Source organism: Hylobates moloch, unplaced genomic scaffold, assembly GCF_009828535.3.
Source record: "Hylobates moloch isolate HMO894 unplaced genomic scaffold, HMol_V3 SCAFFOLD_12, whole genome shotgun sequence".
Lineage (NCBI taxonomy): Eukaryota > Metazoa > Chordata > Mammalia > Primates > Hylobatidae > Hylobates > Hylobates moloch.
This window is the reverse complement of record NW_026652287.1, coordinates 20,945,370-20,961,539: the sequence shown is the minus strand read 5'-3', so window position 1 is coordinate 20,961,539 and position 16,170 is coordinate 20,945,370. Positions and strand designations below refer to the sequence as shown.

Sequence of the window (16,170 nt, the reverse complement as noted above, 5' to 3'; positions counted from 1 at the left end):
TGTGCCTTTCTTGTAAGGTGCAGTGACAGTCTTGTAGCACTCACCTGTCCAACTGCTTGTAGGTTATAGCAGATGATGTCCTTATTTGCTACTGAAGCTCCATAGAGAAGTGTCTCTGTGAGCCAGCAAAGTCCCAGGAGCAGGTCACAGAAGCTCAGATAAAAAAGTGGTCTTATCTGTCAAAGTAATAAAATCCTCATTTCATATGTGATGTAGCTAGGAGAATGTTAACAATGTAACAATTCTTACATTTTATGTTTCTAGCAGGAAACTGGCATCATTTTTCTGGGGCCTCTGCCATTGGTTGATTGTGGGGAATGCAAAGGAAGACTACAGATAGGAAGGAATCTATAACCACTATAACCACAGTTATCCCAACTGTTCTGGAATCAGAGTACTCATGGATAGATTAGTACTGAACCGTCTTACTCACAGGGACATTCCTTTCTTAGGTATAGGGTTAAAAAAAGAGTGGAAAGATGAGAAATTTTGTGGTGGAGATGTACCACAAGGAGACAATTGAGAGTGGTTTAGTGGCACAGGCAACATCTTGTTTTTTTTGTTTTTTTTTTTGAGACAGAGTTTCGCTCTGTCACCCAGGCTAGAGTGCAGTGGCACGATCTCGGCTCACTGCAAGCTCCGCCTCCCGGGTTCATGCCATTCTCCTGCCTCAGCCTCCCAAGTAGCTGGGATTACAGGTGCCCACCACCATGCCCGGCTAATCTTTTGTATTTTTAGTAGAGATGGGGTTTCACCGTGTTAGCCAGGATGGTCTCGATCTCCTGACCTTGTGATCCACCCGCCTCAGCCTCCCAAGTGCTGGGATTACAGGCGTGAGCCACCGAGCCCGATGGCAACATCTTCTAAATATAAGAAATGAGGTATTCTGCTAAGTGTTTAGGAATGTGGCTGAGGACTTAAAGAAAATGAAAACATGTTTACAGTAATAAAAAGTCAGGGTAAAAAGCCAGCAATACTGAAAAATGTCAGAATGAACTGTATATGTTGCCTTTCAATTTCTGACCACACTGGTGAAATTTGTCTTTTTCTTATCCTTCTCCTTTTGGCATCCCCATTCCCACTTATCTAAAAATAGTTTTGGTCATTCTATGGAGAAAATTATAAAACATTTATTGAGGGACTCCTAAAGATTAAATACAATCTCAGTGAAATCTCAACCTATTTTCCTGTGGAACTTGACAAGCTGACTCTAAATCTGATGTAGAAGTACAAAATATCACCCTGTGAGCCACAATCCAAGGGAGTAACAGTGGGGTGTTTGCCATCTTAGGGAGAAGCTCTCATCCATGGCACACCTGGCATGGGCAAACTCCTTTGATGTGCCACACCTGCAGCTGGTGGATGATGGCCTCACGGACCTCCACAGCAGTCCCACAAGACACGCAAGGCCCCCCCACTGCTCTCTTAACCTGGCAGCTGCTGCCTTATAAAAGTACAGTTGTGAAGTTGACTCCACGAAGTATTATGCACTGTGTGGCTCTCATTGGGTCTTAGGTTGTGGTCTGACACACACTGCGGTCATTCCCCTGGGTTTAGTGAAATGCTGTATGTAGGTGGACCCACAAAAGTACAATGGCATATTTAATGGATTCTCAGTTACATTTAAGGAGGATGGTATTCATTGTTTGGCTAAAGGACGGGCCCTGACTTTCACTGGCCACTCCATGCAGGGGCTCTGCAAGTTTGGCTTTTATGAAGTCTTTAATGTCTTGTATAGCAACATACTCCCAGAGCATGTTACCTCTGGTGCACATCACTGTATTTGGCTGCCTCCGCCAGTGCTGAATTCTTTGCTGTGATTGCCCTATGGAAGCTGCTAAAGTTCAAATTCAAACCCAACAAGGTTAGACCAAGACTTTGAGGGAGGCAGCTTCCAAGACGTATAAGGAAGAAGACCTAAAAACATTTACAAAGGGGTTGCTCCTCTCTGGATGAGACAGCATATGCCATGATGAAGTTTGCCTGCTTTTAAGGTACTGTTGAAGCATTGTACAAGTTTGTGGTTTGGAAGCCCTGTGGTGAATGTTCAAAGGCAGAGGAGCTGGTTGTAACATTTGTAGCAGGTTACATACCTGGAGTGTTTTGTGCAATTGTTTCTCACCCTGATGATTCTGTGGTATCTGTGTCGAATAAAGAAAAAGGTAGCAGTGCTTCTCAAGTCCTCCAGAGACTTGGATTTAAAGGTGTATGGAAGGCACTGTTTGTCTGTATCATTATGACTGGTACTCTGACTGCACTACAGTAGTTTATCTATGATTCTGTGAAGGTCTACTTCAGCCTTCCTTGCCCTCCCCCACCCAAGATGCCAGAATCTCTGAAGAAGCAGCTCAGGTTAACTCAGCAGACAGATCAAAGCAAATGTGGACTGAAACTGCATGTTGATCAGTATTGAAGAAAGTACAAAAGGAACTTTCATATATTTGACAGTGTAGGAAATTGTCTATTCCTGATATAATTACTATAGTACTTTTGCTTAAGTCAAGAGTTTCAAATTTACTATTGAAATAAACCCAACTCTTCAGGAAAAAAAGAAAGAAATACAAAATGTTAAGATAACCAAAACACTCTTGAAAAAAAAGGAGAACTTGCCCCACCTCATCTTAAGACTTATTGCGGGATCTGGCCAGCAGCCCACAATGCAATGGGGCTCTTTCTTTGTTCCCAGGCGGATCGGCAGGTCAGAAATAAAAGACACACACAAAATAGTGAAAGCTGGGTCCAGGGTGTCACCGCCTTCTGGTCCTGCGATACCACCAATGCACTGGATATACCAGCATTTATTATTAAGTTTAGTGAGGGCGGGGGTAGGTTAGTGAGGGATTTAGGGTCATTTGATTATGAGGTGAGATGATCACATGGGGATGAAGTAATGCCTTAATGTAACATTGGTATGCAGAAGTACAGTATACAGAGATAAGAATTTACAATATAGTGTGTGTGTCAGCAATTTCTAACAGAGCCTTAAAACAGAAATACAGTCTATCCATAACCTATGTTTAGTAAGATACTAATCAGCAGTAATATTTGCAGCAAAAGCTGGTTGCAAACAATCAATAGAAACAGGACGTGAAACAACCGGTTAGACCACAAATTCTCAGAAGCAGGTATGCCTTAACCCTAAAGAGACCTAGAAAAGCTGTGGCAAGATAAGGGCGTTTATAACCCTATCTTATCCATATGAACAGGCACCCCTTATGTGTCCATTTATAGGCTCTCCACAAGGGTCACATTCCATTCCCAGAGCTATGAACATCTGCTTTTCTGGGATAATAATCTTGGTGATGTGAAACCTCCCTGACTGCACGTCCGTTTATAGGCTCTCTGCAGGGAGAAGCACATCACGCGCTGTTGGCTCATTCTGGCAGCCCAATCTTGCATTGTCTTTATGCAACCCTGTATGCAATTTTGTATAATAATCAGGAGCATTTCATCTTTTATTCCGTAGCAATAGTTTCAGGGGGTCTCCCTACAAAAACTAACATAGACCTAGAGTAAAGATACTGTGGTACTAGTACGGGGATGGACAAATAGGTGAATAGAATGAAAACAGCCCAAATTAAACCCAGCAATATATATATAGATCTCTGATATATGATATAAGTGGCTTTTTCAATCAATAGAAAAGAGATAGTCTTTTCAAAGTATGAAGCTTGAACAATTGGGTATCCATACAGGAAAAAAAAAAATGAAATTAGGCCCCTACTTTGTATCTCACACTACACTCAAAAAATCAGTTCTAGGACGGGCATGGTGGCTCACGTCTGTAATCCCTGCACTTTGGGAGGTGGGCAGATCACCTGAGGTCAGGAGTTCAAAACCAGCCTGGCCAACATGGTGAAACTCCATCTCTACTAAAAATACAAAAATTAGCTGGGCATGGTGGCAGGCGTCTGTAATCCCAGCTACTCAGGAGGCTGAGGCAGGAGAATCATTTGAACCCAGGAGGTGGAGGTTGCAGTGAGCTGAGATCACGCCACTGCACTCCAGCCTGAGCGACAGAGTGAGACTCCATCTAATCAGTTCTAGGCCAGGCTCAGTGACTACATGTCTATAATCCTAACATTTTGGGAGGCTGAGGCAGGAGGACTGCTTGAGCCCAGGAGTTCAAGACCAGACTGGGAAACATGGTGAGACTCCATCTCTAAAAATAAAATAAAAAGTAAAAAAATTAGCTGGGCATGGTGACACACACTTGTGGTCTCAGCTACTTGGGAGTCTGAGGCAGGAGGATCACTTGAGCCCAGGAGGTCAAGGCTGCAGTGACCATGATTGCATCACTGCACTTCAGCCAGGGAAACAGAACAAGACCCTGTCTCAAAAAAAAAAAAAAAAAAATTCCATTCCAAGTGGTTTATAGACCTAAATGCAAAAGGGCAAAAACGTAAACCTTTTTTTACATTCTATAGGAGAATGTCTTCAATTTTTGGTTAGGGAAAATTTTCCTAACAAAACACAAAAAGCTCTAAAAGAAATAATGAAAAAAATCAACCACATTAAAATGAAAAAATTAAGTCTGTGTCAAGACACCATAAAGAAAGTAAAAAGACATACCACAAAATAGGAGAAGATATTTGTAACACATATAACTGACAAAGGATCCAAACTGTGTTTTAAAAAAATTATAAAGCAATAAGAAAAACTCAACAGAAAAACAGGCAAAAATATTTAACAAAAGAGGAAATCCAAATGGCCATAAACATATGAAAATATAGCCTACTTTATTAGTAACAAAGGAAACGAAAAATTAAAACCACAATAAGAAAATAATTACACACTCATGGCAAAAATTTTAAAAGTCCGATAACAGCAAGTATTAACGGGAACAAAAAGCAACAGGACTGAAATCTGGATACTGATTATCTCTAGAGGTGAGAGGGAGAGCTGTGATTGGGAAGAACCTCAATAGGTATATGTCTGGAGGTACAGGTAATGTTCCATTTCTTGTCACTAGTGTTTGTTTATAATCATTCTTTAAACAGTACATACATGTTTCATGCATTGTAATTCATGTCTGATATATCTCACAATAAAAAAATACATTTACAAATTTTAAAGTCCTGGCCAAGCACTGTGGCTCAAGCCTGTAATCCCAGCACTTTGTGAGGCTGAGGCGGGAAGACTGAATGAAGCCAGGAGTTCCAGGCCAGCCTTGGCAACATAATGAGACCCCTGTCTCTACAAAATTAAAAATTAAAAAAATTAGCTGGATATAGTGGCGTGCACCTGTAGTCTCAGCTATTCAGGAAGCTGAGGTGGCAGGATGGCTTGGGCCTAGCAGTTTGAGGCTACAGTAGGCTATGATCCTGTACTATGGCCTGAATGACACAGCAAAATCCTGTTATCTAAAAAAAAAAAAACCAAAAACAAACAAAAAAAACAGATATTACCTAATATAAGAACTAATCTCCCCACGTGTACAAAAGAGAATTTTTCTCATCTCTTTCTCCCAAGCCCATCTGTACAAGAAGATTTTTCTCATATGTTTCTCCCAAACCAGAAAAAGAGATAAGATGCTAATTAATATCTTGTTAATAGGGTTAGATGGTCAAGTTGCCTTGGCTAACAGAAACATAAAAAAGTGAAATAATATGTAATAAAACATTTAAAAGTATAAAGTATTTAATAAATATCAGCTATTATGTTAACCACATATGGCCTTTTCTCTGGGTAAGCTTGCTAAAATTCCAGCTGGATGGCACAGTCATAGATTCTACTGGCTTATGACCTATCACAAGTTTATAACTGTTAAGAGATTAAAAAAACTAAGACTAAATATGAAATGGTGAAGCCAATAAATACATAGAGACAAATCTCTAAATTTAAAATGTTTTATTTGGGAAGCAAGAATTGCGTTTCAGGGCATACACACAGACAGCGTGGTCTTGGACATGTCTGAAGAACAAAGAGATGACTGGGAGTTTTATTAGAAAGGGAAATAGTACATGTTGTTTTGAAAGCAAGCTCACTGGCACCAAAGAAAGTTTTGGGAGTCGGCAAATTCTGATTAGTGAGCGACCATGGTATGTAAAACTAGTCCTAAGAGTCAGGGCAAGTCATTTTGGCAACTACAAGATCAAACTGGTCTCAGGGTTACATTGGGCTATTTCAGTAGCTGGGCTTGTAAAAATATTAATTATTGGAGCAGGTGCTATGTGCTCTGAGAGCTTGTTCCCCTTGGCTTCTCGACTCCAATTTAGTTGGGTATGACAAGAATGATCCAATATGTATAATCAACTTTCACATAAATAATCCCTGGAGAAGAAAAGCAGCCATGCAGCTTTTGTGAGCAATAACATTCTAATCATTAATTCAAGAAATAGCCCTATGAGGCCAGGTGCAGTGGCTCATGCCTGTAATCCCCAGAACTTTGGGAGGCCGAGGCGAGATCACCTGAGATCAGGAGTTCGAGACCAGCCTGACCAATGTAGTGAAACCCTGTCTCTACTAAAAATACCAAAAAATTAGCCAGGCATGATGGCACATGCCTGTAGTCCCAGCTACTTGGGAGGCTGAGGCAGGAGAATCACTTGAATCCAGGAGATGGAGGTTACAGTGAGCCGAGATCACACCACTGCACTCCAGCCTGAATGACAAAGCAAGACTCTCAGGAAAGGGAAAGGGGGAAAAGGGGAAAGGAAAGGTAAGGGCCCTATGTATAGGGAGATGTTAAAACATATCAGAAGTCTTTGGCAGGGCAAAGGAGGACAAAACAAGGTGAGGTTTGCTTGCACTCAATTCTAATAACAGAAGATAAAGTTCAATCAATTATACAACAAAAATTAACTGAGTACCTATTATTGAAATCAAGAAACATTCTACCCCTCCTATGTATAACAAGGCATTATTTTGAAGGAAATACAAAGAAATGTATAATATAGCTCATGCTCTTAAGAAAAATACAACCAGCATAGTGACTGGTAATAAAGAAAACCCAAAAAAGCATAAGATATGGTCCTAAACATGAAAGCAAAAACTCTTTAAAAAAACCCCACATATATATACATTTGTGTGTCCTTTTTTTTACTTAGAAATTCAACTTTATTTACAAATGTTCTTCTATTTACAAAGAGGCCATTCTAGCTCTTTAAAAATATTGTAACTGGGCTGGGCGCGGTGGCTTACGCCTGTAATCCCAGCACTTTGGGAGGCCAAGGAGGGTGGATCACGAGGTCAGGAGTTCAACACCAGCTTGACCAACATGGTGAAACCCCGTTTCTACTAAAAATACAAAAATTAGCTGGGCATAGTGGCGCATGCCTGTAATCCCAGCTACTCAGGAGGCTGAGCCAGAATTGCTTGAACCGAGACCCTGGTGACGGAGCTTGCAGTGAGCTGAGACTGCGCCACTGCACTCCAGCTTGGGCTACATAGCGAGACTCCAGCTCAAAAAGAAAAAAAAATATAGTAACCAATAATTTTCACAAAAACCATTTACATTGTTTCAACCTTTCTGCTTAAAACTGTATTACGAGATGAGCAAACAATCCCACAAGATGATTTGAGACATAAAAAAATAAATAAAAGACAACCTATCCAGCATGAATGTCCTATTGACAAACACAATGAAGAATTAAGAATCACAACCTACAGTGTGCCACTTCACCAAGAAATGCAACTGTAAAGATTTTGGGGGAGGTAAATGCTTCACAACAGTCTTCTTGTGTAGTATAGTTTAATTGTGATTGTTTAGGACTGCTCTTGCAGGCTAATATTTATGCTGCTTTTTTTTTTAAAGTCATCATTGTAGAAAGGGTAGACTTTTGTAGATTTTTCTAACAATGAAAATATGTAGACACTGGTCTGGTCTCAACATTTAGTCCAATTAATAAAATAATAAATGCATTAAAAAAGTAAAACAAAATCATCATGTGACTAACACAATTTTCCTTGATATATCAGAGAGTATTACTCCGCAATAGTGTCTATAAATGTGAATTATCCATAGCTGAAACAATATACAAACAAAATAATTAACCAAGGAGTTCAAAATAAAATTACTCAAATTACCTATTTATTATTTTACGTGTAGCAATTACTTTTTAAAAATCCTTTAAATTTCATCTAGGGATAAGCATTCACATCATGGCTAAGTCCCAAAGAACTTCAAAACTTTTTAAAAAAATTCATCCCTCAGAAATGAGATAGAAAAATATCTTTAAAAACAGAAACAACAGTCTTATGCACTCTTTTAACAATCTCAGCACAGAGTGAGCTACCATTAACAGTGAGCAAATATTCCAGTCCTGGAGAGTTACTGCCTCTCATGATCTGATTTTTTTTCTTTTCTTTTTTTTTTTTGAAATAGGGTCTCACTTTGTCACCCAGACTGGAGTGCAGTGGCCCGATCTTGGCTTACTGCAGTCTTACTTACTTACTTCCTGAGCCTCCCAGGCTCAAGTGATCCTCCCATCTCAGCCTTTATTCCAGTAATGACCTAAATAGTAACTTCTGCTAGCATCTCTTCTGAGTCTCCATTTCCTCTACTGATATTCATCCAAATAATAAAAGTAACACAATTGCAATTGAGTTTACTATTATCAATGGCATTCTCATCACAGTTGTTACAGATTGAATACGGTTCATTAGCTGAGATTTAATTCCTGGCTTTTCCCCAAATCCACCAATTCTCTGGTCTATTCTCCAGCCAATGTTCTTGAGGAATCTCTCTTCGTGCAGCATGGCAATGGCATTGACACAGAGCAGGGCTGCCTGCAGCAGTGAGTACAAGGTAAAGGCCATGACCATCCAAGCTCCCGTGAGGTCCAACTGATTCCTCTCTGCTACCACAAGGGACTTGGCGCCACCATGGCTGGTGCTTTCCTCTCTATTTGTCTTTAATTTAAACCATGGGCAGAATAAACCAAGAGCTCTCCCTACTCAAGAGCATCTCTATTTTGTTTTAATTATAAATAATAAGAAAAAAGAGTCATGTCCTAAGCCAAATTAGACCTTAACACCTTATATCTTTATAAAGTCCCAACCCACTGTTATGCCAGAAAGTCACCTTGGATAGTAGTTTTCAAACAAGAACAATTTTGCCCCGATCCAACCCTCACAGGGATATTCAGCAATTTTTTTATTTTTAAGAGATGGGGTCCTGCTCTGTCACCCAGGCTGAAGTGCAGTGATATGATCATAGCTCACTGCAGCCTTGAACTCCTGTGCTCAAGCAATCCTCCCACCTCAGCCTCCTGGGTAGCTAGAACTATAGGCACCTGCCACTACACCTGGACCATTTGGCATTGTTTGAAGAAATTTTTGGTTGTCACAACTGAAGAACAGGGGATTTACTACTAGTATCCAGCTGGTAAAGGCTGCCAAACATCCTAATGTACAGGACTACAAATAATTATCTAGCCCCAAATCTCAAAAAAGCTGAGGTTGAGAAACCCTGCTTTCAGAGATAAAGCTTAGCTCTCTCTATTGTGTAACTCATACTTTATTAACTTAATCATATCTGAACTCAAATTCCAGCAAAGGAAATAAACATTAAGAAAATCTGAATCACAAGATGTTTGACTTAAAATTACTTCGGCAGGCAATGACAATACAGTATCAAGACTTTTACTTTCCAGTTTGACTTACGCAGTCACAATCTACCACTGAAACTTCAAAATCCATTTTCATTGGACATTATATTTTGGTGGTTTAAAAGTGTATGGGGGAGAGGCTCTGGAACAAGACAAGGTTGCATTCAAATTCCAGCTCCAACACTTACTAGCTGTAAGAACTTAGGTAAGTCCCCCTTACCAGGATTCAGTTTCCTTGTCTGCAATATCAGACTAATAATATCCATCTCAAAGTTTTTTAAGGATTAAGTGAAAAATACATTGAAAGCACTGAGCAAATTTATCTAGAATATAATAAATATTAAAAATTTTGTTTAGTTTGGAGAGCAATTATAGTTGAGAGTATCGACTTTTAAAAATCCTTGCTCTTGGCCAGGTATGGTGGCTCACACCTGTAATCCCAGCACTTTGGGAGGTCCAGGCAGGTGGATCAGGAGATCAGGAGTTCAAGATTAACCAGGCCAAGATGGTGAAACCCTGGCTGAAGCAGGAGAATTGTTTGAACCCAGGAGACGAAGGTTGCAGTGAGCCAAGATTGCACCATCACACTCCAGCCTGGGCAACAAGAGCGAAACTCTGTCTCCAAAAAAAAAAAAAAAAAAAAAATTAGCTAGATGCGGTGGCAGTCACCTGTAATCCCAGCTACTTGGGAGGCTGAGACAGGAGAATCACTTGAACCTAGGCGGCAGACTTTGTAGTGAGCCAAGATCGTGCCACTGCACTTCAGCCGCGGCAACAGAGTGAGACTCCATCTCAAAAAAAAAAAAAGAAAAGAAAAAGAAAAAAACCCCTGCTCTTCTACTTACTGCGTAACTTGAACAAATTATTTTCTGACCTTGAACCACAATTTCCTCTTTTGTGAAATGGGCCTAATACTATCCCTGTTATAGATTGATGAGGACCAATGAGATTAAGTATGTAAAGCACTCAGCATAGTTGGAAAATACTAAGTGTTCAACATACAGACGTCACTTTTATTATTAAAGTGGGCCCAATAAAACCCAATGGCATTTTCCACATATAAAAGCTCTCCCATACATGTCCTGACCTATGCTTTGTCTAATTTTGTGCTATTTGGTCTGGTTAGAGAATAGTTGTTATATTTCTCTTAAAATCTGTTTACTAAGCTAGAAAATACATCAGTCTCCCTAGTACTCTGTTAATCAGGAAGGTTTTGAATTTGATCTTTTTGGTATGAATAGTTTAAGATGTATTTTTACTCTGTTTTCACCATAAAATTGCAATTGCCTAGAAGGCCAGAGAAGCAAAATAAGTATGTTTCATACAGCAAAGTTTTTAAACTACCTCCTAGTCCCAGTAGCAATTTTACTAAAGTATCAAAATCAGAGAACTCACCTCTAGGCAAGCTCCTGCTATGCTTAGAGTGAATATCGGATTCAGACAACATTCTGTTTCCTTAGCCTTAGCAATTAATGCATACCAAAGAAATCCACATTTAATAGTTAATCTCGGGGCCGGGCACGGTGGCTCACGCCTGTAATCCCAGCACTTTGGGAGGCCGAGGCAGGTGGATCATGAGGTCAGGAGATCAAGACCATCCTGGCTAACACAGTGAAACCCTGTCTCTACTAAAAATACAAAAAATTAGCCGGGCGTGGTGGCGAGCGCCTGTAGTCCCAGCTACTCAGAAGGTTGAGGCAGGAGAATGGCGTGAACTCGGGAGGCAGAGCTTGCAGTAAGCCGAGATTGTGCCACTGCACTCCAGCCTGGGTGACAGAGCAAGACTATGTCTCAAAAAAAAAAAAAAAAGTTAATCTCTCAGAATTCAAAGGTATAGCTAAAATAATTACCTAGAAGAAAAGGGAGCCCTATTGACCATGCCAAAAATATCTCATTGTATCATCATGACAAATTTAAAAGTAATTCATAGAATTATTTCACCATTTACAGGTAATATCTGTTATTTGTTTCAGAGACTAAGTCACTAAAAAGTTCAAATCCAACACAAAGAGAAATCACTCACCTCTGGAGATTTCTGTATATTCTGGAATACGGCATAGGCAATAAGTGAACTTGAACCTATAACACTGAGAGATTTAGAAGATGATTGATCATTAAAGCAGGACAATGGAGTGCCATCATTTTTGTTATTAATTTTGGGTTTTTTTTTACAGTTTTATTGGCATAATTGATATAAAATAAACTGCATTAAAAAAATTTTTAGACACAGGGTCTTGCTATGTCAGCCAGGCTGGAATGCAGTGGTGCCCCTGTAGCTCAATGTAACCTTGAACTCCTGGGCCCCAGTGATCCTCCTGTCTCAGCCTCCTGAGTAGCTAGGACTATAGGTGTGCATCACCACAACTGGCTAATTATTTTATTTTTTGTAGAGACAGGGTCTTGCTATGTTTCCCAGGCTGGTCTCAAACTCCTGGCCTCATGTGATCTTCCCACTTTGGCCTCTCAAGCACTGAGATTACAGGTGTGGGCCACCATGCCCAGCCCTGCACATATTTTTTTTTTTAGAGACGGGGTCTCCTTCCGTCACCCGGGCTAGAGTACAGTTGTACAATCACAGCTCACTGCAGCCTCCAACTCCTGGGCTAAAGTGATCCTCCCACCTTAGCCTCCTGAATAGCTGAAACTACGGGTGTCTGCTACCATGCCCAGCTAATTTTTTAAAATTTTTTGTAGAGACAGGGTCTCGCTATGTTGCCCAGGCTGGTCTCAAACTCTTGGGCTCAGGCCATCCTCCTGCCTTGGCCTCCCAAAATGCTGGGATTACAAGCATGGGCCACCATATCCAGCCAATATTTTTAAACAAATATAGAATGCTTCACAAATTTGCATGTTCTCCTTATCCAGAGGCCATGCCAACCTTTTTTTTTTTTTTTTTTGATTTTTTTTGAGATAGGGTCTCGCTCTGTCAACCAGGCTGAAATGCAGTGGCGCAACCACAGCTCCTCCTGAGCAGATGGAACTACAGGCATATATCACCATGTCCAGCTATTTTTATGGGTTTTTTTTTTGTTTGTTTTGTTTTATTTTGGTTTTTTGTAGGGACAGGGTTTCACCACGTTGCCCAGGATGGTCTCAAACTCCTGAGCTCAAGCGATCTGCCCACCTCAGCCTCCCAAAGTGTTGGGATTACAGGTGTGAGCTCAGCCCTGCCAATTTTCTCTATGTCATTCCAATTTTTAGTATAGGTGCTGCTTAAGTAAGCACTTTGATATTGATTTTGCAATTGATCCTGTTGACCAGGTTGTCCACTGATGTTCAGATGTTATCCTTTAATCAATTTTTTGTTGTTATTGTTGTTAATGTTGTCATTTTATTAGTAAGAAAATATCAACATAATAAAGAATATCATTTCTCTTTAACTAAAGAGTAAAAGCAAATCTCCGAGGGGGAAATGTGGAAAACTACAGAATTGACGAATTTTGCTTATACTAGTTTAGTTATATGAGATTAAATAAACATACCTCAGAGTAGCCATGACAAATTGTATCCACTGTATTGCAGGAAGAACCTAAGTAAAACAAGGAAAAAAGAATAAAATCAAACCTTTTACACTGAATATTCAACCTAACTCTAAGTTCATTATTAACTATCTGTACAGCATGAATTTTTCTTCAAAGCCTAATCTCAAAACATACTATAAGCCTGAGAATGAGTCAAAAGGCTGAACAGGCCCCTGGAAAGACAAGGTGCTCCTTTTTTCCTCTCTTATTTCTATTTCTCTGGGAAATAGTATGATTTTTAAAAAAATAGAGATGTGGATTGAAAAATGACTAAATGAAAAAGGGAAGCTAGCTAGGCACTGTGGCTCATACCTGTAATCCCGACACTTTGAGAGGCTGAGGTAAGAGGACCACTTGAGGCCAGGAGTTTAAGAAAAAAGAAACCTGGGTGAGAAAACCAATAAAAGGAAGAACAAAATGGAGAGTGGGTAGAAAAAGTTAAATGTTGAGAGAGAATACAGAGATGTGTGGAAAGAATAGGTAACAGAAGAGACAAATACTAGAGTTCACTGATAGGTAGAAAGAGGAAAGATAGAATAGTAAAACAGAGAAACTGAAGAAAAGTTAGTAGTATGGAGAGAGAGATTGTGAGTGAAAAATGCAGAACAGGAAGGAAGAAAGGGAGAACACAAAGGAAGACAGGGAGAGCTTCTGACCTTACCAAGTCCCAACTGTCCTCCAGAATGCTAGCCTCTAGTGGAAAGGTCATAGGGACTTCAGTCCCAGCTACCCTTGAGCAGTCGATCCTTTCTAGTCAGGTTCTGAATCCTGAAGCTGTGAACAGGTGGCTCCACCCCTACCCCAGCTGGGCTCCTCCTATACTGAATCCTGCTCTGTACCTTGAAGGGAAGGAGAGAGGTAGTGACAAGTGGAGGAGAAAGCCAAGCAGAAAGAACAAAAACAGAAAGACGAGGTGACAGGGAAACAAAGTTGTAAGTGGCATTAGGAATTAAAAGGAGCAAGAGGCAGGAGTAATAAAAAGCAGACAGATACAGAAGGGGCAGGATTGAGAAAAAAAGAATGAGTCATAGTGAAAAGATAAATAGAGCTGCAATAGAGAAATGGAACTAAAAAAAGGGGTGGGGGGAGAAATAAATGAGATAGAAAGGAGGTCTCCCTAAAATTTGCCCTTGTTTAGAGACAGAAGCCTGTGATGGAAAAGAGAGATTGCCTATTCACTCAATTAATAAAGTTTTAGTAATACTAGTGAAAAGCTGAGGTGGTTATTAATGTTTGTCATAAATTACATTATTCATTAATACACTGATGCTTAAATGTCAACTTTGTGCAAAGCAGTGTGTTATGGAAGATATAAAAATAAATAAGATATAGACCCAGCCTTCTAACAGCTTATCATACAGTAGGAAAAATGGCCTGAATACCAAAAATTCAAATGATCTGCGCACAGCAAGAATATACCTACACAGAGTAGCATTCAAAGAGGATTTGGAAGAACTGATAAAATTTGGACAAAGACTGGAGGAAAAAAGAGAGCAGAAGGAAGACCATTCATTTATGTATCTTTCATCTAGCCATAATTTCATATAGTCTACAAAGCCTTATTGATAACAAATTAAATCACTTGAGTGGCTAGAGTAATTTAAATACATGACTAATTTATTCACATCAGGTTAAAATTACAGTCCAAAACAAAACAAAACAAAAAACAGCCAGATGCAATGTCATGCACCTGTGGTCCTGGCTACTTGGGAGGTGGAGGCAGAAGGGTCTCTTGAGGCCAGGAGTTTGAGGCTGCAGTGTGCTATCACTGTTCCTGTGAAAAGCCATTGCACTCCAACCTGGGCAGCATAGCAAAACACCATTTCTAAAACAAAATAAAACACGGCCAGGTGTGCTGGCCCACGCCTGTAATCCCAGAACTTTAGGAGGCCAAGTCGGGTGGATCACTTGAGGTCAGGAATTTCAAACCAGCCTGGCCAACATGGCAAAACCTTTCTCTACTAAAAATACAAATATAAACCAGGCGGGGTGGCATGCATCTGTAATCCCAGTTACTTGGGAGGCTGAAGCATGAGAATCACTTGAACCCAGGAGGCGGAGGTTGCAATGAGCCGAAATCATGACACTGCACTCCAGCCTGGATGACAGAGCGAGACTCCATCTCAAAATAAATAAACAAATAAATAAAAATAAAACAAAACAGAAACCAAACCAACCAAACAAAAAGATTATAGTCTATAGTGGAAGACCAGACATTGTTAAATAGAGGTTAAGTTATAATCACTTTGCTTAAATTGTTAGGTAAACAAATAAATAAAAATACCAGGAAATTTCTAGATCAGAAATCCCCAGCATAACGTCTTAGGAAGTATTTTAAGGCCTCTACTCATACATCTTACCTAATAAAGGTGAGGAGACTACTGACAGTTTCACCAAGTGATAAGAAAATGCTTTTAGACAAAGGACTGTTGTTTCAGTCAAGAACAAATCTCATGTTGTTCAGAGAACAGCCATGCCAAATTAGTCTGCTGCACTTCTTAGAATAATCAATGATGAATAACTTTTCTCTTTGGCGTTCTCTTCTAAAACATGTAGACCATCTACCAACATTTGGGGATTTACTTTTCAGTTTTTCTATCAAAATTAATCCCCTGCTTGCTGTATATTCAGCACTTTGTCCCTTTGAAGTCTCTTTGGAAACATAATCTTGCCATCTTCCTTTTCTAAAAGGGCTAACCCAAGCTCAAATGATGAAGGAGGTGATATTTATTTTCAGTTTTCCTTTATCTCTTTTTAGCAAACAGCTCCTTGCATGCCTGTGGTCCAGACTACTCAGCAGGCTGAGGCAGGAGGATCTCTTGAGGCTGAGAGGTCCAGGCTGCAGTGAGGTGTGTTTGCATCACTGCACTCACGCTCCAGCCTGGGCGACAGAGTGAAACCCTGTGTTAAAAAAAAAAAAAGGCTGGGAGGGGTGGCTCACGCCTGCAATCCCAACACTTTCGGAGGCCGAGGCGGGTGGATCACAAGGTCAGGAGTTGGAGACCAGCCTGGCCAAGATGGTGAAACCCCGTCTCTACTAAAAATACAAAAATTAGCTGGGTATGGTGGCGGGCGCCTGTAATCCCAGCTACTCGGGA

General features: G+C 40.2%; 2 protein-coding genes and 1 pseudogene across 5 annotated transcripts in view; 1 reads left to right on the top strand and 2 right to left on the bottom strand.

Annotated features, from left to right (window-relative positions):
- TMEM116 (transmembrane protein 116) overlaps positions 1-16,170 on the bottom strand; it is a 140,018-nt gene that overhangs the window by 112,501 nt on the left and 11,347 nt on the right. For 3 of the 4 annotated variants that reach the window (XM_058424679.1, XM_032168652.2, XM_058424680.1), the window contains exons 2-4: positions 13,034-13,080; positions 11,575-11,638; positions 45-176 (exon numbers count right to left, since the gene is read on the bottom strand). In XM_058424679.1, coding sequence (XP_058280662.1) covers positions 45-176; positions 11,575-11,638; positions 13,034-13,047 — 210 coding nt within the window. In that variant the 5' untranslated portion in view covers positions 13,048-13,080. The remainder of the gene's footprint in view (positions 1-44; positions 177-11,574; positions 11,639-13,033; positions 13,081-16,170) is intronic. The other variant, XM_058424681.1, reaches the window with a different exon arrangement.
- LOC116479337 (solute carrier family 25 member 3-like) lies at positions 877-2,413 on the top strand (annotated as a pseudogene).
- On the bottom strand, positions 8,512-8,760 carry LOC116477910 (immediate early response 3-interacting protein 1-like). Its single transcript, XM_032761904.2, has one exon. The coding sequence runs from the start codon at positions 8,758-8,760 to the stop codon at positions 8,512-8,514; it is 249 nt and encodes an 82-aa protein (XP_032617795.1).

Bases quoted from the DNA above. Each gene is read 5' to 3' on its own strand.
- LOC116477910 (XM_032761904.2), bottom strand. From the start codon at position 8,760: ATGGCCTTTACCTTGTACTCACTGCTGCAGGCAGCCCTGCTCTGTGTC.